This window comes from Lactuca serriola, chromosome 9 (assembly GCF_051521515.1).
Source record: "Lactuca serriola cultivar US96UC23 chromosome 9, Lser_US96UC23_V15, whole genome shotgun sequence".
NCBI classification, from domain to species: Eukaryota; Viridiplantae; Streptophyta; class Magnoliopsida; order Asterales; family Asteraceae; genus Lactuca; species Lactuca serriola.
The window spans coordinates 84,582,898-84,605,586 of record NC_136416.1 but is presented as its reverse complement, the minus strand read 5'-3'; the positions used below and the strand labels follow the sequence as shown (position 1 = coordinate 84,605,586).

The 22,689-nt window shown below is 39.1% G+C and overlaps 1 protein-coding gene and 1 pseudogene across 1 annotated transcript; both read left to right on the top strand.

Annotated features, from left to right (window-relative positions):
• Nucleotides 1–433: 433 nt before the first annotated feature.
• On the top strand, nt 434–2,366 carry LOC145076956 (uncharacterized). The gene is made up of 6 exons (XM_079022747.1): nt 434–525; nt 760–1,125; nt 1,239–1,315; nt 1,426–1,462; nt 1,543–1,651; nt 1,768–2,366. The coding sequence occupies exons 2-6, from the start codon at nt 783–785 to the stop codon at nt 2,288–2,290; spliced, it is 1,089 nt and encodes a 362-aa protein (XP_078878873.1). The 5' UTR covers nt 434–525; nt 760–782; the 3' UTR covers nt 2,291–2,366.
• Nucleotides 2,367–14,857: 12,491 nt separating this feature from the next.
• Nucleotides 14,858–16,164, top strand: LOC145075906 (ubiquitin carboxyl-terminal hydrolase 25 pseudogene; annotated as a pseudogene).
• Nucleotides 16,165–22,689: the final 6,525 nt, after the last annotated feature.

The following is a 22,689-nucleotide window of genomic DNA, read 5'->3' as shown; positions in this document are numbered from 1 at the left end:
GGAGATGCGTAGTTCGCAAACGGAAGAGGAAAAGGAATGATCAATAATCGACACAACAGAAGTACAATGCAAATTACACATTTCATGCAAAACATATTATAAGATGGACTTAGTGTTGCAATCCGGTTTTCGCTTGTTTAGACTTGATACTGTTGTAGCCATTTTTTGGCTTTATTCCCCGTTTTTTGCAAGTATCTTTATAAATATTAATATTGTCGTCGTTTTATAACTATGCAAAAACGACCTTGACCACTCATATCATCACTTCCTTTAATTTACTAAGGACTAAAACAGTTACATCTTGTTAATTATCCTTTCTCATTTAGATTATTGATTGAGTCTTTATAATATAAATGACAATGTAACCCGTTAATTACATCTCATGTAACTCTGTTTCTTTCCTAGCGACTTGGTAGGTTCCCTTTATAAACTTCAGCTGTTCCAAAAAAAAAAAAAAAACTTATAAGTACACCAGAGAGAGAGAGAGAGAGAGATTCTATTGTTTAAATTCTTTGCTAGGCAAAGGTATTTCTCCTTCCAGTTGTATCATTCTTTAATTTTGCGTGTTAGAGCTAGCTCTAGCAGCTTGTATCTTCCAGAGAATAATATCCACCCACTTCACCTTCGGTCTCGTATTTGTGTTTGTGTGTGTGTGTGTGTGTGTGTGTGTGTGTGAGAGAGAGAGAGAGAGAGAGAGAGAGAGAGAGAGAGAGAGAGTATCCTAAGTGTATACCGATGATTCAACAATAAGTTTTGCAGGTTTCACAAATACCCATATAGAAATGAAGAGAAGCGATATCTTCAAAGAACAAGATCATGAACAACAAGACTATACCACGAAGAAAAACCCTAGTTTTCCAGGCCTTCATGAGGAAGAAGAAGATGACGATGAAGAAGAAGAAGATGCTGAATTAGAAAAGGCTGATCATAACTCAGCAAGTACTAGTATACCCAAAAATGGATCAACTTCAAGCAACAGCACAGTAGAAGAGAGCGAGAAGAAGTCTAACTCAGCCTCCGGTTATGTGCGACCTTACGTTCGTTCCAAGAACCCTAGGCTCCGGTGGACACCCGAACTCCATCTCCGATTTATTCATGCAGTCGAGAAATTGGGAGGTCAAGAAAGTAAGCAATTATAATCAACCTATTTCATGTGGTTCTGTGTTGTATTAATTATTCATCAAACCTTTTCCTCAATAAATATCTGATTTTAATGAAATCTAATGTGTTTTATACAGGAGCAACACCGAAGTTAGTTCTTCAATTGATGAACATCAAAGGGCTTAGCATCTCCCATGTCAAAAGCCATCTTCAAGTAATTCTTTTTATTTAATTAAATTTCATTTTAATTACAGTTCATTTTTTATATTTATCAATTATAATAATATTTCATAATTTCTCTGTCGATTGAATTTGTTTAAGTAGATGTATAGAAGCAAGAAGATTGACGATCCAAATCAAGGTAAATACACAGCATAACTATTAATCAAGAAAATTTCAAGAAATTTAATTTTTATTACAAGCTTTCGAATATTTTTGCAGCTGTTTCAGAACAAAGGCTTCTTTATGAAAGTGATGATCATCATATTTACAACCTTAGCCAACTTCCCATGCTCCAAAGCTTACCTCAAAAATCAATTTCCAATTTTAGGTAAGATATTAAATAAATTAAACTGTTATATCCTTTCTAATAGTTTTGAACTTTCTGATATTAAAATCACTAATTTGTTTCATCCTTAATTATTCATATCTTCTATCGATTATCAGATATTCAGATGGTCTTTGGAGTCACCACACAAACCAAGATTGCAACCCTTTTATAGCAGGTGGACTTAGCAATGGTGTTCATGGTTCAAGAGTACTTGAGAGATTAATCTATGAAAGGAACAACAGCTCACATTTTAGATGCCTCGCAAACAATAATAGTGAAGAATCCCAGTTGAGATTATTCGGAGATCATTATCGTTGGTCGAGAGAAAAGCCAATCGAAATCAAAACTCAAACGGATAATAGATCAGACATCATCATCAACAATCATGACAAAATGGTACTCAAAAGGAAGGACATCAATCAACAGAATCAAGAGAATCATGATCTTGATCTAAATCTTTCGCTACAAATGAAAACCCATGAAAATGATGATTCAAGAAACGATGAGGTCAAAGAGAGCGAGTGTGCCTTATCATTGTTTTCGTCAATTTCAACTAAAAGCTCTAGTAACATTAGAAGATCAAAGCATGCAAAAACAGTGGGTGGTAGTACTAGTACAAGCCTAGATCTGACTTTGTGAAAGAAACAAATTAACTGTTCAAGTAAGATTCTGAAGGTACTATAATAATATAAAACATATATTGTTACAAAACAAACTTATATTGCAGGTTGTTCCTCAGCCTAGGTATTCTACTACTAACAATGCTGTCCTTTTATCGGTTGTCATCAGTTCAAGTCAACCCAAATTATGACCTAATGATCCTACTATTATAGGACATTAATTAAATGTGGTCATGTTATTCATAATTGATCGGTTAACTGAAACACTATATTTAGTTGATATGTTAAGTTTTGTAAAAATTTGGTGTGTTACCGGGTAATACTTGAGCATCTTATAACGGTCTTTGTGTTCAAATATTGAGAGTTTCAATTAAGGGTAAGCTGTGCATCACATATTTTTTAAAGGGGCTGCTTGTATCATCGTGAAATGTGAGTTCTCTCTTACAAACCTTGAAATATCGGGTTGCCGCAATGAGTGTGGTGAACTAATTTTAAGTTTTGTAAAAATTAATTAACAAGGTAGCTAAAAATATAAAATAATATAAAAAAAACACTTCGAAAAATAATTCAATATTATAAGACAAATAGATAATATTGTAATATTATCACAAATATATCACATCTAATGACATGACTCGAATATTATAACATAATATTTTCTTCAAGGTTTCATATAGTTTTTTGTGGTAAAAAAATTATTAATTCATAATAAGATTTACGAAGTTGGTGATCATTTTATACTAAATAACAGATCTGAGTGGTGTACGTTTGGTCTTAAGTTATTAAGAGCTTAATGAGGAGGTCGGCAAACTGCTCAGTTATTCATGGCGTAACTTCTGAGTACACAACGTGTAGCGTGGCCCTGCCCCATTTTCTGTGGGAAGGCTCTACGTGCGACATAGTGCTAGAGTACACATGGCGTACAATTGGAAGGCGATTTGGGTCATTTTTTAACATTAGGTCATGTTGAGGTGGGGTCTAGCCTTGGAAGGGTAAAATGATCTTTTACCCTAGTGAGAGGGAGTATGAAATCAACCTTTGATCATGGGCTATTACCTTAATTATTAATTAGGGTTGTTTTGAATATGTTTAGTGTGAGGAGATTTTATAGTAGCAACGAGTGTGAAATTCGGTTATCTTCGGATTGAGGTGAGTCTCCTCACAATATTGGTTGGTCGAAGGCACTAATGTCGGGCCATTAGATTATGTTTATAGGATGCTAGCTTTCTTTATGAATCTTGCATGTATTTGTATGCATGTTTGGGCGGGGCTCACTATATGTGTTGGACGGGACCCACTACATGTTACTGACAAATCTCTACCGAGTGGGGCCCGATGTATGTATGGTATGTGGTATTTTTGGGGAAATTCACTAAGCTTTATTCTTAGACCATCTCCAACCCATTTGTAACGACCCAATTTTCAAAGTAAAATTTTCATTTTTAGAGTGGTCAAACATAATTCCATACATTAAGAAACCCAATTATAATTGTTTTCAAAACATAAGTCAAATACAACTTTTATTCTAAATATCAGAGTGTCCCATCAAACGTCTGTGAGAGAGTGCACGCCGCGCCATCACTCCTTGCCCTTGCCCTTGGGATCTAAAGTACCTAAAACCATAAACAAACATGTAAGCACGAAGCTTAGTGATTTCCCCGGAGCATACCCCACACACAATCCACATAACATGCTAGCTATAAAAGCTACCTCTACCACATAACACATATCAATTAGCTATAAAGCTACCTCTACCACATAATGCATATCAATTAGCTATAAAAGCTACCTCTACCACATAATGCATATCAATTAGCTATAAAGCTATCTCTACCCTTAGCCATAAAGGCTATCTCTACCATTAGGTCTGAAGGCTATCTCTACCGTTAGCTCTGAAGGTTATCTCTACCATTAGCCACAAAGGCTATCTCTACCCTTAGCCATAAAGTCTAGCTCTACCACATATCAATACATAATAGTGCCACATACCTCTACACAGCAAGTATACCAACTATCATAAAATGGGCCAACCTTGGTGCCTTAGACCCATTGGTATGGTGAGAAAACTCACCTCGAATGCAGAAGCTTCCTGAAGAAATCCTTAACTGCTGCCCCCGTCCACTTCCTGAACCATCAATACCGATAAATATACCTAATTAGCAACTGGGTCCCATACCATAATCCTTAATCCATGCATGGGGTAAAATGACCATTTTACCCCTGGCCCAGTATGATCCAAACTAAGGCCCAAATCTTAAAACAAAACCCAACACTAGGTAGGCTTTCCAAGCCACTAGTGGTCTAATAATGGCCCAAACATATTCTTGGCCCAAATCATCTGACTTTTGATTCCCCACTAAGGCCCAAAGACCCACAGCATGGCCCAAACCGTGGCCCAATAGCACAATGCCCAACTAACAGAGTACGCGGGGCGTACATCCACGTACGCTAAGCGTATTGACTAAATGGTGCGTACGATGGGCGTACCTTCACATCCGCTCAACGTAAGCCCCCTGTTAAGTCCATTTCTCATTAAGTGCTTAATACTTTACTTCAAAAGCTACAATCACATATCCTGGTCCTTTTCCACATCTTAATCCATAAAGTCACTGACTTGGTGACTTTACTTGGCCCAAACAAGCCCAAACTCCAAAAATGATGTTCTACTTTCATGAAAAGGGCTAGATCTCATGCATGAACCCATTATGACATACAAGATGGAGACTTTACTTCTTATGGGACCCTTTTAGCTCTGAGGGTGGCAACCCTAAGCTCACAAACGATATTTCACCATAAAGGTCCATTCTTGGGACCAAAATGACTCTAAAACCAAACTACAATAGATCTAAGCATTCTTAGGTAAAGTTATGAACTTTATACCTCCCAAGAGTCCCAAAGGATGATGTTATCCCAGATCTATGAGCTCCAACTTCCCAATTTCTTCCTTTCCAACTTCTTCTTTTCCTCTTCCAAGCTTACACCACCAAAATGAGCTTCTTAAGGTTAAAACCACTTAAGAACAAGGGGATGGGGCGATCTAGGGTATCTCTGAGGTTGGGGGACAGATAAGGACGCTAGAGTTTGAGCCATTAAGTTCTTTATATAGTTTTTGGCCCTAAAATTAGGGTTTCTGGACACTGGACGTACGCTAGGCGTACGCCAAAAACACCCGCAACCATTTCCTTTTTATACGTTGGGCGTAACCCAGCTTACGCTGTGTAACGCTCTGTTCCGAATTGACTCCTAGTCTGAGGTGGTGGCTCGAAGGTCGGTCATTACAAGTATTATGGCTCTTGTGAAGGTAAGATCTAGCCCTTTTGGGTGCGGGTGATGTATTAGAAGTGATCCGGGTATTCGGTTTGTGTTTTGGAGCCTAGGGGTATTTCGGTAAAATGGCAGTTCGGTTTTTTGTGAAAAATGGACTTTTTTCAAAAGTTATTTAGGAAGATATTATTTGATAGAAGTGTAGGGCTTCTCATTACCTTTTCGTGGATATAAGGATCGTCGAAAACGGATTTATAACGAAGAAGTTATGGCCTTCGGAAGTTTAGTAGTTTCAGGCTTAGCCGAGTACGTTTGGCGTACACAAGGAGTACGTTGGTGTACTAGTGAAGAAGGTAGTACATTGGGTGTACTTTTGGAGTACGTTGGCCATACTGACCAGGAGGATCACAAATGTTCCCCGGAGTACGCTGGGCGTACTCCAGTCAGATCAGAACCCTATTTTAGGGTCTTGGACCCTATTTAAACTCCTTATCTCATAACCTAACCCTAACATCTTTAGCCTCCACCCCTCTAAACCCTAGAAATCGTCATATATCATCCATGGTGGCATTTTGAGCTTATGGAGTCCATTTTTGGGGTGTTTGACCTATTTTCAAGAAGATGAAGTTTGATGAAAAGATGGGAATCAAGGAGGAGCTTATGGATCTGGTTTTTAGGACTCATTCACAGCTTGATGAAGGTATAAATCTTTGAACTTAAACATTGAATGGTTAGATCTATTATGTTGAGTTTTTGGATCTCTTTGGTCCCAAGAATGGAGCTTTATGGTTCCAAATCTGTTTTTAGGCTTGGGGTTGCCACCCTTGATGCTATTTGAGTCCCTAAAGTAGAAAGTTGCCATCTTGATGGTCTTAATGGGTTCATGCTTGAGTTAGGGTCACTTTTATCGAAGTAAAATGCTATTTTTGGAGTTTGGGTTTGTTTGGGACATGCAAAGTCACCAATTCAGTGACTTTATGGGTTTAGACATTAAGTATAGCTCAGATCTGTGATTTGGACTTGTTGGATCAAGTATTAAGCACTTAATGGATGTTGTGCATGAGTTGTTTGTACGCTGGGCGTACCATGTAGTATGCTGCATGTACAGTCCATTTGATCAGTACACTAAGCGTACAAAATAGGTACGTTGGGCGTACGCTCTCAAGAGGACTTAGGCCTTAGTGAACTTCGGACCTGTGGGTCCTAATGGCTTTGGGCCTGGACTTGCAGTTTGTTGGATCTGAATGTATGTGAGGCTAATATTGGTATAGTTGGGCCTATTAGGCCTTGTGGCCTAATATAGAAATGGACTTCATAATTGTGGGCCTCGGTTTGGGCCAATTCTTGGACTAGGTTGTTGTGGGCCTTCGTTGGCCATTTAGGGTCAGGATTATTGACTACGGAGAATATTGGGCTTTAGTATAAGGTCCATTGGAAAGGTCTGCGCCTAAATTGGAAAATTGGGCCATTGATAGTTTTACGGACATTATAATGTTGGGCTTTTGTTTTGGGTTTGGGCCCTTAGTTTTGGATCATATTGGGCCAGGGGTAAAATGGTCATTTTACCCCATGCATGGATTAAGGATTGTGGTATGGGACCCAATTGCTAATTGTGTATATTGATTGGTAGTGACAGCTCGGGTAGTTGGAGGGGCAGCAGGTAAGGATTTCTTCAGGAAGCTTCTGCATTCGAGGTGAGTCTTCTCACCATACCCATGGGTCTAAGGCACCAAGGCCGGCCCATTATGTAATTATGGTATATGTGTTAGTCATTATGTGATTGGATATGATATGTGATTGTGTGTTATTGCATGGAAGACCCCGGGGGGAGCCCGTTGCATTGGATGTAAGACTATGTGGGGTAGCCCATGGCATTCCTAGGTAAAGACCATGTAGGGTAGCCCATGGCACAATGGTGTAAGACCCTGGGGGGAGCCCACAAGATCCTTACAGGTTTAATTATGTTATGTGTAGGTATTTCTGTGATATATGATATGTTTATGTGATATGTGTTATGCTAGTTGTCTTTGTGATACTTGCATGGAAGACCCCGGGGGGAGCCCGTGGCAATTAGATATAAGACCATGTGGGGTAGCCCATGGAATTCTCAGGTTAATATCATGTGGGGTAGCCCATGGCACAATGGTGTAAGACCCTGGGGGAGCCCACGACATTCTTACAGGTTTTTGTATGCATGGCTTATGTGTTATATGTAGCTTTTATAGCTAGCAGGAAATGTGATACAGGTAGCTTTTATAGCAACAGGATATGTGACATGTGGTTTGTGTGTATGGTATGCTCTGGGAGACTCACTAAGCTTTATGCTTATGGTTTATAGTTTTGGTTTCAGGTATCATCGATTTGGAAATGAAGAGGTCGGATTGGTCGTAGTGCACACACCTATGATTTCTGCAATGAATGATTTTGGGATGAACTCTGATAAATGTTTTACTTAATGATTTGAAATGTTTGGAATAAATGGTATCAATGTTTTAACTATATTAAAAATAAAATTTTTACTCTTGATTTTGGTTCGTTACATGTTGGGTGTACTCACTCGCCTTCCACTTTTCATGCATGGTCCTTCCTTGTCATTTATTTCCATTAGGGGCCATTTTCGCCATGAACTTCAAAGGGTCATAAATCCTTCATTCTAAGTCCGTTTCCGACGAACTTTATATCCACGAAAAGGTGGTGGGGAGCCCTACACTCCAATCGACACCTCCAAGTCCAAAACCTTCCGGATGAAACCCGGGACCCATGAAAGACCGAATCACCCCTACCCTTTGCTTTTCGAGACCCCAACCTAGTACTTTTAAACAAGGTGTTACAACTCTCTCCCACTTAAAATAGACTTCGTCCTCAAGGTCATGCATCACCATTCGCGACATACCAGGCTACCTAAGCATCATGGCCACAAACCTGGAAATACCCCGGTGCTCCCAAGACCATCAAAACCAACCCTCGCAGGGTTCTAGAATCCGAAGATGAACGATTTCCTTGCAACCTGATCACATCCACTCCATCTGAAGCCTAAAGTCTCGAGGTGGTTTGTCTCCCTGACAGACTGCCCACATTGAATCATCCTTGAACTGATTCCACCAGAGACCTGCCTAGAGAGAATACTCCTACTCGTAATTCCTTGAGGCCTCTTAGAGAACAAAAGTCACCAACCCACTGCGACTACCGAAATGACCCCTAATTCCATACACAGACTCCAAACCACTGAAGTCACTCCCGCTCCTCTTGCTGCCACGTGGCTGCTTTCCTGAGGAATGGTCGGGACCTTCGTGGGCCTGACTCGCCTACCAACTACCCGAAACACCAGACACATTCCCGACTGCTGAGCTAGAGACACACACTCATCAGTCCCACATGACCTTCGAAGGACACCTCGTCTGACAACAACTGCCCTGGAAATACCTATTCTCTCGACTCCTTCAATCCTTGATCCATCTGATCATGACAGGCTGACAACCCATAGCCACTAAACCTAACGCAAAGATCAATGCTACCAGAACAACTATAGTCTTACATCATACCCGACCTCCTTTGACCCGCCTTTTCCGGGTTTCAACATGTTGTGGTCCCATCACTAATAGAACCATTCGAGGTACATCGCGATAGCTTGAGCTACCATCGAAACCAACCTATTCATTACGCTAGTATACTACCTTTGATGCCCTTGGCATCCTTATTCTCCCGTATCCCATGACATGGAATCAAAATCCTGAACTGATTCTACGCGAACCCCGATTCTGAGTCCTCTATGAAACGGGTCGATATTCCACCACTACCTCGAGATCCATTATGCATCATAACATCCGATTACCCTTACGTGACCAGTAAAATAGACATCCTTAGCCGATCCCCGAGATTACCAGTATGGCACTCGGTCCCACCTCCAGGTTCTGCTATATGGCGTTAAGAAGAAGCGATCCAAACGTTGGGGAGTTTCCCGAACTCCCATCCCTTGCTATCCTATGCTAAGTAGGACCCTAAGGTCGCCTTTCCTCCCCTAATAGGGATGTGAAATGCATCCTCGTCTCACACTCACTTCCATTCTGGATATCTGAATGATTCTCCCTCACTTAGATTCCACAAGGTCCGCTCGGCACGCAAGAATTAGAGGATTCCCCAAACCCTCTCCTGTCCAAATGACAGTCTGCTAACGTCCGACACCTAACAGAGCTAGAGCACCACGAATAACCCTTCCAATCAACATGACTCCTGAAAACCAGCTAGCACTTCTCGGATCCCAACAATGCCAATGACTCTAGTTGCTCAAACTAATATCAATCACGTGACACTCTCCGTGTGCTCATCTACAATCTCTGCCTCGAGTGGGAAACCAAGGTTCCCGGAGCATCTCGAAACTTCTTGCTAAGCGCAAGTGACACGAACGATCAGATAGCACCCGAATCAAAACAAAACATGTACCAACATACCATCGACCGAAAAGGTCCTCATGTAAGCATAACATTCACATAAGTCATACGAATAATAAAGAGCAGGGAATAATAGACACGTACCCGCCACAATGTCTGGCGCTGCCTGAGTCTCCTCAGTGGTCAACTGAAGTGTGCAGCTCTTCACCACTGGAGTATCCACCTTGGTAGGGCGGCCATCGGTAATCCTCATTGTGGCGGGTGTGGGCGCCGCCGCCGCCCCTCCTCCTCCTTGCTACCTCGGACAGTTGACCCGCTTATAGTTGGTCTTGTTGCAGTGAAAACAAATCAAGCCCTTTATGGGGCAGTCCTTGCTCAAGTGGGCCTGCTGGCCACATGCGTAGCATCCCATGCATGTGATACGACAAGCTCCAACATGCACCCTACTACACTTGAAAAACCGGCCCTGACCCTGCTGACCCCTGCTGGAAGTGTCTGAGGTCTTAGGCTTCTTAGCCTGACCCCCTGCTACCTGCGTCTGCTCCAGCTTCCGCTTAGTGCGGAAGTCTAACTGTATCTCCCATTCTCGGGCCTTCTCTACCATCTCATTCAGGGTTTTATACCCTGTAAAGCTCACAAACTCCTGAATATCATCCCTCAACATGGAATGATACCTCGTCCTTCGCATCTCATCATCGTTGGCATACTGCGGAATCAACAACGCTCGCTCTCGAAACATGGCGGTGATCTCTACCACAGACTCGGTGGTCTGTTGTAAGTCGTGAAATTCACTCACAAGTCATTGCACCTCAATAGCTGGTGCAAAATCCAAGTCGAATCACCGAACAAACTCGGCCCAGGTCATCTCAGCCGCACCGGCTGCTCCCACCTGACTCGTAACCTCACTACACCAATCTCGGGCCCTGTCTCTCAGCATACAAGAAGCAAATCTCACCTTTTCCGCATCCGGGCAAGAGCTCGTGCGCTGGGCATTCTCGATATCCGCCACCCAGCGTCGACTAACAATGGGCTCCCTAGCCCCGAAAAACTCTGGTGCCCCACACGCCTTGAACTCCCGGAACAAGGGAGTTTGGGCCCCAACCTGACCCGCAACAATCTCAGCCCTGAAAGCCCTGAATCTCTCCTCCATGATCTCTAGCATGCCCTTCTTGACTGTCTTAAAAATGATTGGGGTAGCGTCAAGGATGCCCCTGGTAACCTTAGTTGTGATAACCTCGCGCGGCCTCTCAACAATCACATCGGTAGTATCGCCTGACCCTGCCCCGGATCCAGATCCCGATCCTGATCCCCCTGCTCCAAATCACATCATCACCATGGTGAACTGAAAAGTCATTAGTCATAACGATCAGGATTTTCCATGAAATGGATCTTCCTACACCGGTCCTCCTTGAAGTTGTCAGATCTAACATCGGTTCGGGTACAGGTCCCGTGCTTTCAGTAGTACGGGCCCAATACTACCTTCCACACCTACCTGTACCTTTCCCCAATGCTCTATCTGATAACCCCAATTCGTCCCAAAACGAATACCATATTCCACAAACTACCGCATACATAAATCTCAGGCTGTCCTAAGATTTGCTCTACTCATATCAGTTAGACAAACATAACAGGTTGCCTTTATGCATGCAAATTATACACAGAAAAGGATCAAATAGACTTTCGAATAAAATATTCTACCCTAGGACCATAACCAAACAAGGAACAGGAAATAAGGCGAAATCAATCATTAAGCTCCGGACCATATATAATTTTAAAAGCATACACATAGCAAGTTCCATATGATCATCAAAGCTCAAATATCATAATAACATGGCTAGCACATTGGGGAACTACTTACTTGGCTCGGCCGACCGCGCGCATTACACTCTCATCTTTTCCTTTCTTTCAAAAGCTTTTTATGTCATTTTTTTAAAACAATTTTACCATTTCCTTAGTTTGAGTCCTGACACACCCGAGAGTATGCCCGAATCCCTCAAACCAAGGCTCTGATACCAACTTGTAACGACCCAATTTTCAAAGTACAATTTTAATTTTTAGAGTATTCAAACATAATTCCATACATTAAGAAACCCAGTTATAATTGTTTTAAAAACATAAGTCAAATACAACTTTTATTACAAATATCATAGTGTCCCATCAAACGTCTGTGATAGAGTGCACGTCGCGCCATCACGCCTTGCCCTTGCCCTTGGGATCTGAAGTACCTGAAACGATAAACAAACTTGTAACCACGAAGCTTAATGAGTTCCCCATAGCATACCCCACACACAATCCACATAACATGCTAGCTATGAAAGCTACCTCTACCACATAACACATATCAATTAGCTATAGAGCTACCTCTACCACATAATGCATACCAATTAGCTATAAAAGCTACCACTACCGCATAATGCATATCAATTAGCTATAAAGCTATCTCTACCATTAGCCACAAAATCTATCTCTACCCTTAGCCATAAAGGCTATCTCTACCATTAGCCTTGAAGGCTATCTCTACCATTAACCCTGAAGGCTATCTCTACCATTAGGCACAAAGGCAATCTCTACCCTTAGCCATAAAGTCTAGCTCTACCACATATCAATGCATAACAATGCCACACACCTTTACATAACAAGTATACCAACTATCATAAAATAGGCTGGCCTTGGTGCCTTAGACCCATTGGTATGGTGAGAAAACTCACCTCGAATGCAGAAGTTTCCTGAAGAAATCCTTAACTGATGTCTCGCCCACTTCCTGAACCATCAATACTGATCAATATACCTAATTAGCAACTGGGTCCCATACCATAATCCTTAATCCATGCATGGGGTAAAATGACCATTTTACCCCTGGCCTTGTATAATCCAAACTAAGGCCCAAATCTCAAAACAAAACCCAACACTAGGTAGGCTTTCCAAGCCCACTAGTGGTCCACTAATGGCCTAATTTGCTCAATTGGGCCCAATCCCTCTAACGGGCCTTACCATAAGCCCAAACATATTCTTGGCCTAAATCATCTGACTTCTGATTGCCCACTAAGGCCCAAAGACCCAAAGCATGGCCCAAATCGTGGCCCAATAGCACAAGGCCCAACTGACAGAGTATGCAGGGCGTACATCCACGTACGCTAAGCGTACTAAGTGGTGCGTACGCTGGGAGTAACTTCATGTATGCTCAGCGCAAACCCCCGATGTTAAGTCCATTTCTCATTAAGTGCTTAATACTTCACTTCAAATTCTACAATCACAGATCCTGGTCCTTTTCCACGTCTTAATCCATAAAGTCACTGACTTGGTGACTTTACTAGGCCCAAACAAGCCCAAACAAGCCCAAACTCCAAAAATGATGTTCTACTTTCATGAAAAGGGCTAGATCTCATGCATGAACCCATTATGACATTCAATATGGACACTTTACTGTTTATGGGACCCTTTTAGCTCTAAGGGTGGCAACCCTAAGCTCACAAACGAGATTTCACCATAAAGGTCCATTCTTGGGACCAAAATGACTCCAAAACCAAACTACACTAGATCTAAGAATTCTTAGGTAAAGTTCTGAACTTTATACCTCCCAAGAGTCCCAATGGATGATGCTATCCCAGATCTATGAGCTCCAACTTCGCAAGTTCTTCCTTGCCAACTTCTTCTTTTCCTCTTCCAAGCTTACACCACTAAAATGAGCTTCATATGGTTAAAACAACTCAAGAACAAGGGGATGGGGCGTTCTAGGGTATCTCTGAGGTTGGGAATAGATAAGGAGGCTAGGGTTTGAGCCATTAAGTTCTTTATATAGTGGTTGGCCCTAAAATTAGGGTTTTTGGACAATGGACGTACGCTGGGCGTACGCCAAAAACACCTGTGACCATTTCCTTTTTATACGTTGGGCGTACTCACGCGCCTTCCACTTTGCATGCATGGTCCTTCCCTGTCATTAATTTCCAATAGGGGCCATTTTCACCAATAACTTCAAAGGATCATAAATCTTTCATTCTAGGTCCATTTCCGACGAACTTTATATCCACGAAAAGGTGGCGGGGAGCCCTACGCTCCAATCAACACCTCCAAGTCCAAAACCTTCAGGATGAAACCGAAGACCCATAAAAGACCGAATTGCCCCTACCTTTTGCTTTTCGAGACCCGAATCGCGTACTTTCAAACAGGGTGTTACACCATCTCCATTTTCCCCCATAAATTGAGTAAAAAATGGGGTAAATCGTGTTTCATCTCCAACCCTACTCCATTTTCTACCCTATTTTTTATCCTAAAAAATATATTCCTAGAATATTCCATTTTTATAACTTATATATATTTTTAAATACACCTAGAGATGTACACAAAAACCAGATTCGGGTATAGGATCCGATCCGATCCAGAACACCGGATTTGGTCGAAACCGGTTTCACTACTAGAAAAACAGCCTTTTACGACGCGCAATCAATGACATGCGCTAATAGAGGACACGTATTTGTGCGTGCCCTAAAATTGATGTCAGTTTTCGAAAATATGAAGCATAGAGGACACGCATTTATGTGTGCCCTAAAATTAGTGTCCAATAAAAAAATTAAAAACACGGAGGGCACCTACTATAAAAAAGTGCATCATGTAGAACTATCATTTTATAATTTTTTTCATCAACGCGCGTTCTTCAATTTTTTAACTGCCATTGCCAAGGGGGGAGTCAAATACCAAAAAATTGAAACCCCCCTGATACTCTCCTCCTTCTTCTTCGTATGTTGTGAAATCCTTTTCGATCAAAAGAAACCCTAAAAGCATTGTGTGGTTTTCGAATACTCGATTTTTAGTTGTAAAATTCCTGAAATCATATTTTTGACTTCGATATGAGATTTTTCTGAATTAATATTTCATGTGTAGAAGATCGATATTTTCAATGCGACGAGTGAATCAGGAGCGAGAGGTCCTCGCTGTTAATGGCTGGTTTCCAATTGCAAATGACTTGGCAAACGAGTTTGTTGTTGAAGAAACGAAAGAACGGTCCTCCATTAGGGTTCAAGAATCTCGATAATACCTGCTACCTCAACGCCGTTCTCCAGTGCGTAACCTATATTCCTCCCCTCGCCAATTTCTGTCTCCGACTTCAACACTCCGAAAACTGTATGTGCTCTTCTTTTACTTACTCACATACGCACACACGCACACTAGCGTATCTAAATTTTCATGAATTTTAACCTAATTTTGTCATTGCGTTCGGTAAATTGTTGCACTTCGTTAACATAAATTTCTCTAATTCGACAGGCGAGTTCCTAGCGCAGCAGGACAAGAAGATTGATTGTTCGTTTTGTCTACTGGAGAAGAAAATTGTTCGATCTTTTAGCATCGACTCAACCCTAGATACACCTGGTAAGATCATTGGGGGATTGAACGTCTTTGCTGAGCATTTTCGTTTAGGGAGGCAAGAGGATGCACACGAATTCCTTCGGTACGTCATTGATGCTTGTCATACCGCATGTCTTCATCTGAAGAAGTTGTAGCAGCAAAGATGGAAGTATGTCAACAACGGAGGAGGTGATGGCTTTAATGGCGGCACAGTAGTTAAGTAGATTTTTGGAGCATAGTCACATAAATCGCTGGGTGAAACACGATCTACGTACTAATTTGCCCGTACCAAAATGCGGTACGAATGTGTACCTGGGACGCTTGAGATCGCGTTTCTAAACCTGAAATAGGCTTTCCAAAATAGCAATTCAATCGTACCTGATGCTATTTGGATCACGACTTCCTTGATTCCAAAATGTGTTTGCAATTGATTGGGTACGTGATTGGAAAATTGAAAAGTCAATTAATAGGTGTGCGTTTCTCTCTGTATTCGATCACATTATGAGCGATCCTTTAAAATTAAGTTTATACTCTGTAATTTGGCCTATATTTGGCTTCCCTCCCATCACAATTTTCATTCAATTTAATTTCCAAAACATCAAAAATCAAATTTCATATTTTTTTTATTCTTGAATCCTAATTCTTGATTACAAAATCATGGTTTTTGGAAATAAAAGAAGTACAAATACCTTTTTGTAGTTGCTTGACTGCTTTTGTGCCTTTATCTGATGGGTGTGTGAGAAGAACGGAATTCAACTATGGAATTAAGGAAGAAAAACATGGATTCATTGAAGGTTATGTCCCTATCAGTTATCTTTCTGCATTTCTTCAATCTCAAAGTCCAACTCTGGAATCTGAATTGGATGATTCAACACTTTTGACTTTTGACTTTTTTGGATAGTACAAGTCGTTAGAAGCAATGGTTAGTTTAATGAAGATAGGTCCATCAAAGTCTAGCTTAGAAGTGATGGGTTTTAGTCATAAGAACATCCTATGTGCTCATACAAACCCTAATGCTTGGATCTAGGTTTCTCTATTGTACATGCAATTTATCCAAGACTATAAACCCTAGATCTAGCATATGATAATCAATATAACATATAATTAGGGTTTAGATCATACCTTGATTGTTATGTAGCAATAACAATCTCAAATCCTTCTTGTATTGACTTTAGAAAGCTTAGAGTCACAAATGTCACTCCTCTAATGGTTCACAAACACCAAGAGCGGGAGGATGAAGAAGAGAAGAGAAGGAGGCTGCCCAAAACGTGTAGAAACCCTAAGGATCTAGTTCACCATGTTTTTGGGGCATAAGGGTTCTATATATAGTAAGGCTATTAGGGTTATCTAACAAGGAAACCCTAATTTGGATGCTTAAGCCCTAAGCAACCCATGGACTCCTTTCCTTAAAGGCCTTGGACGATTTCTAATGGGTTTCCCCATAGAATTCGTCCACTCCTTAATATAAGGCAATCCATAGCCCAAATTGCAATTATCTTATAATTACAATTCCAGTCCCTTAAGTTTAATTAATCTCTTTTAGTCACAAAACTAATTACCAATTAATTCTTGACTAATATTAATTAAACAATATGATTTCTCCTTTAATATATTATTCTCATAATATATTAATAAATCATATTTAATCCTTTATCTCCATAATTCATCCTATCAAGTTGCTTTGGTGAAGGCAACCCAAAAGGACCATGCACCATCGGGTCAAGTACATACCAAAATAGTTATGGACTTAGACACTAATCCAACAGTCTCCCACTTGGATAAGTCTAATAACTATTCTGCGTATGACTTCAGATCTTGATCTGAAATCGTAGCTTTCCAAAGCCACTATCAACTCTGATCCTATCAGATACGCGTGTCCTTTAGATAAGGGATCATATATTCCTCCATTCTAGATATCGTATAAGACAAGATTTCTAATCATTCTCTCTGTACTATTTCTCGACTTCCGATTTATGACGACTGACTAATTGAACAAATCAAATTAGCCCTAGTCCGGCCGAGCATTTACGTTTGTCATCACGGTTTCAAGAATATAAGATGTTATCGTCTCACCAATCACTCGTGATACAATTTCATGGAGTGATCTAAGTGAGCATGGGTCTAATCCAATGCTCAAATCATATTCATAAGAACTCATGAACGTTGCAGCAAACATTTGCTATGTCTAATACACTTTAGACAATCCACACACCAATTCACGACAGTCTTCATTCATACCCACTTCCAACATATGAACGACTGTGGCCCATTCGAATAATTTGATTGTTCTTAACTAATTAAATTATTCAGGAAGTAAAAACATGCAAAGTGAAACACAAGGATAATACTAATCCCATATGGCCTCAAACCTTTGAGCATAAATAAACACCTTTTATTTATCACCATATCGATTACTCATTATTTGTTGTTTCGGGTAATCAACTTTTTACTTGACTTATTACAACACTTGTCCCATGCTCTTAGCATGCACACAATGTTTACCTATGGTTCTTACTTTGTGAAATAGATCAAATGAACACATTTCCAATCATACTCATTTCACAACTCCTAATCCTTTTTCACAAGTGAAAGAATATCAAATTCTTGCTACTTATAGAATATGCTAGATTCTAACATTTTATGCAATGATCCTTTAGCAATGTCATAGCACAAAAGTCACAATGACTATTGCCAATGAAATTACAAAGTCCTCTATTGGAGATTGTTACAAGACAATTCCTTAGATATGATGTCTCTCACTCAAAGTACATTCCTTTGAACATCGTTTTGCATAAAAGTTTCTAATCTAGACATAGATTTTCAATATTCAATTCCCAATATGGAAACGTTTCCATATTTTCCATATGACAATTGATTCTTAATAGAATCTTTTCTATTCATAATAACGTCGATATGGTCTATCCAATATCATGCTTCCAACTACTCACAAGCGACCAATCATCGGCGAACTTTGGATTGTCCTTTGATAGTTGTTTAATTATCTTAGTCAAAACCGATTCTTGTCCTTTTCCCTATAAATGCGCTAGACATTTGGAAAATTTTAGAATGGTCAAATATTATACCATTTGCAATCGATCCTATACCCGAAGCGTATGGGACATGATGCATAATGTCTTACATAAAGATTTGATACTTTATCAATCTTCTTCTATAATATTTTATGTGCTACGTTCTCAAAATTCGAACTATGAAGAGGAATGCCATAATCATAATCGAAACTTGTGAACACACTATGTTTCCTTGACTAAATTTATTAACATTCCACAACCTAAGCCTTTAAATTTTGAAATGAAGCATAATATTCTCTCCCTTAATTATAGCAAAACAACTTTTCAACTCTTGCAACTTTGCAAAGTATAACTATTGTTTTCTATAATTAATATTGCTAACTTGCAATACTTTCCATAATAATCATACAATCATAGCATTTATGCTCCCACTATCATGATTATTATAATAAAACAAAACACTTATGCTCCCACTAGCTTTGACATGTATTCAGAAACAGCTTAACTTTCAGAAAAACAATACCTATTGAATTTCTTAAGTTCATGTTTCTAATACCTAATGCTTTGATAATCCTTTGTCTAAGCTTATACACCTTTCCCTTAGATAGCTGATATGTGTGTCTAAACAATTCAGACTAATTGCCAAATCTCACAGTTCGAATCATGGAAAGGGATACCATAACCATAATCGAATTCGAGAATACAATTTTCACAATCACTATCTTTTTAAAATCTCTCTTAGTGAAAGTATTTCCTCACAGTCATTTTCATGAAGGAGGGAATCTTATGACACTTAGATTTTAATGGTGTATGTGTTCCTATCCATGTGAATTTGTCAAAACCAAAGTTTACGACAAATTCAAACTCATATGGACCGAACTTTCTTAATCTTGACTTCTTGCCTTATGGTAACACAACTGCCCACCATGTCTTCCAAGTAGTTAAGCAGCTCACCTTTTCCTATCAATGTACTTTTCATTGATCAAGGTGTCTGCCTTTTATGCGTTCAAATGAGAACTCATAGGGCTCACATGCATAATTAACTCAACTGGAACGGCACAGAAGCAATATAGTGTCAACACGATAGGTTGTAAACGTCAACTCGTGTGCTAGTGATGATCGATAAGGTCTATTTTGATTTGTTCTTGAAACCTTTCAAGACCATTAAGACTCCCACTGACTCCTTGACATATAAGATTCTCTTGTCAATAAACATTTCTTGACAAACAAATATTCAAGAGTTAGTGTACTTTTTATCAAGACACTTCATAAATTGGTCCTAGTTGGTCTTTGTCTTATCCTAGACATCACAACTTTCCACATTTGATGAATGTAATAAACCTTCTTAATACTTATCACTCAATTTCACAATCTTAACTCTAAGACTTGTTTTGGAACAAAGTATGGTTGACTTCTTGATTTAACCATTTCTTCAATTCTTGATTCCTCTTCTTAGACATACAATTGTACTAAGACTCGCTTAGAGGATCAATTGAGATATGGTTCTTAATCATTAAGACCTATCATAAAGCATAAAAGGTACCCTCCCTTCTTCTTAGAATGGAGAAACTTTTATCTTTCTGCCTATTTGATTCTTCTTATTCGTTCTGATATTGATTTAAACTTTTTCAATCAATTCAGAATTACACTTAATCTTGTAAGTATAATCATCATGACGAATATCTTTGTTACTCTTATGGTGGACTTGATCAACACGCAACTTTGTGTACTCGATCTCCTAGTCCTTCACTTGACACTTTGTCAATGAATTAGTCTAATTTCCAAATATGATATTTCTCGTTCATCGTGCAACCAAGTTGCATGATTCCAAGTTTCTGTCCAATTGAAACTTGGGTGATGAGAAACTCTCCCTATTTTGTAAATTTTCGACATTTCCATAATTAAGAATCAAATCCATTATTGCTAATAATAGAAACATTCAAACATCAATTTTTTCATACACGCCATTGCAAGGATAAATAAATAATATAAAATCAAAATTTATTTTATTGCGGAAAAAATTTGTCCTTACAATGCAATTCATTGAAAAACTATGCTAATACATATTTCTTAGCAATCTAATTCTAACTCTAAGTAGTAGCTCAAGAATCTAATCTTCAAGCAATGCGATTGAAATCCATTTCTTCACGGTTAGATTCTGCTCACATCTTCCCTTAAGCTTCCTCTCTTTTCTTTGATCCTACAAAACATCAATTATAATCTTATCACATTATGTATTAAGAATCTAGAATAGGAGCTTAAAAGAGTTAGTCAATGGATTTTACCTAAAGCAGAGCCATACGTTTTTACTCTTAGATCTCTTAGGTAAATAGGGCAACTTCGTCTCCAATGCCCCTTCTCTTGGAAATAAAAGCAAATTGACTCTTTTGGAACAGGACATGGAACTACTTTAGACATTGCCTTTCTCTTATGATCAAACTTTTCGATCATAGCATGTCTTTCGTTGCTATTGTCTATATCCATAGAGGTCTTGAAGGCAGATTCACCAATCAACTTTGCTTTTCTATTGCACCAAACCATTGTTGATTCAGTAGCAATAAGCATATAGGTGAGATCTATAAGGGTCACGTTGCAATTCATCATATAGTACTCTCTTACGAACTCACTATGCGAGTTAGGAAGTGACTGAAGAACTCAATCAACAGCCATCTCCTCACAGACAACGAATCCCAACATTCTTAACCTATCAATGTGTGACTTCATCTCTAGGACATGTGCACACACCGACTTTCCCTCTTCATGTTTACTTGCCAAAAGGGCTTGAGTGAGCTTGAACTTTTCAAGCCTTCGAACTTGTGGGTTAGGGAGAATAATTGGAGGTGGTGGAGGAAGTGAAGCATGATTTCTTGTTCCTCGATCGAATCGTGGAATATCATATTCATGTGGAAAACTTGTTCCACGGGATTTGGGAAGACCATAGTTGTCGTACTTTGACATCTACAAAACAGGAGAAAACAAATTCAAGTTAGTTGATTGATTGAGTCCTTAGTAAATCACCCAAATGAGATACTAAGGCTAGGACCCAACACAATACGCTACAACCTAGAAAAGGGATGCCGTAATCTAGTTGCAGAATATTTGAAGGTAAGTGAATGACGATTCACTAATTTCCACCATGAAAAACGAAAAAGAAATTTAAGTTTTAAATCTATGAAAACTCCTAGATCCTTTGAGATTCATTGAACGTTTCAATGGCATGTTTAAATCTCGATATGCCCCTCTAGTTTGTGACTGGGATGCCGAGGATCACAAAGCGGGTGTGAATAACCATGCAAACTTACATGGTGCCCTCACATGTTACGGTCACCTATTCGATGTGCTGGTAAACCACACACGCTCCACCGAACTATGACAAACATTGAGTCACCCTTTGCTACCTTTGCTTAGAACCATTTAGTGTGCCGATAAACCACACACGCTCCACTAACGTCTTCGCAAGGGCACAAAGTGTAATTTCATGGAATTGCATCAATTCACTTTTGCCTAAGTAACTAAGATTGGGAATTTGTAAAACATTTAGTTACTTTTGTACTTCATTATACTTATAACGGAAGGTTTTTGTCCTATCCTACCCATTCGGCTAACGACCCTCCACTAGTCAAGAGTGCGGTGGGTAAGAGTGGATACCCATTCAATCGCCATTTTATAGGCAATTTCCTTAAACACCCCTTATAGACCAGCTTCGTGAATGAGGCCTACTAACGGTAAAACTGACTTTTACTCATACATATATATAATGTTAGACTGTTAATGTTATATATAGTATAGGGTGTATTTTACACTTTTAAAATACTAGGAGGTCAAATTTAACAATTATACTTTTAATTCAATTAAATTGTAAACCTAAACTTCTATGGATTTATTAAACCTCTTTTAATTATACACCTTAATTAATTAATAAAACCATAAGGGTGTGATTTGAACTTTTTCAATACTAGGGTTTTAGAATTTAACATTCCTAGTTAAACTTTTTAATCAACTTTTAAATTCCAAAACTTGAAGGCAAGTTTTGAAACATTTCAAAACATTAGGTTTAGAATTTAAATATATATATCAAAATTAAACTTTTAATCAAAATTTAAATTCCAAAACTTGAGGGCAAGTTTTGAAACCTTTTCAAAACATTAGGGTTTCAACTATTTAAATTTCAAAACTAAACTTTTGAGTTCAAATTTAAACTATAAAACCTAAAGGGGAAAATTGAAACTTTTCATAACACAATGATCAAATAACAAATAACATAAATTAAGTAATTAATTTCATCATTATCTATATTTGACCTAATTTCAATTTCTTGCAAAATAAGTTACCCAATTAATACAAATAATTCAATCTTTATCATATAAGGAAGTTATTATCTAATCAATTGATAATTA

Coding starts and splice junctions, on each gene's coding strand:
- LOC145076956 (XM_079022747.1), top strand. CDS start 783: ATGAAGAGAAGCGATATCTTCAAAGAACAAGATCATGAACAACAAGAC. Junction 1,316..1,425: donor ATGTCAAAAGCCATCTTCAA/GTAATTCTTTTT, acceptor TTGTTTAAGTAG/ATGTATAGAAGCAAGAAGAT. Junction 1,652..1,767: donor AAATCAATTTCCAATTTTAG/GTAAGATATTAA, acceptor ATCGATTATCAG/ATATTCAGATGGTCTTTGGA.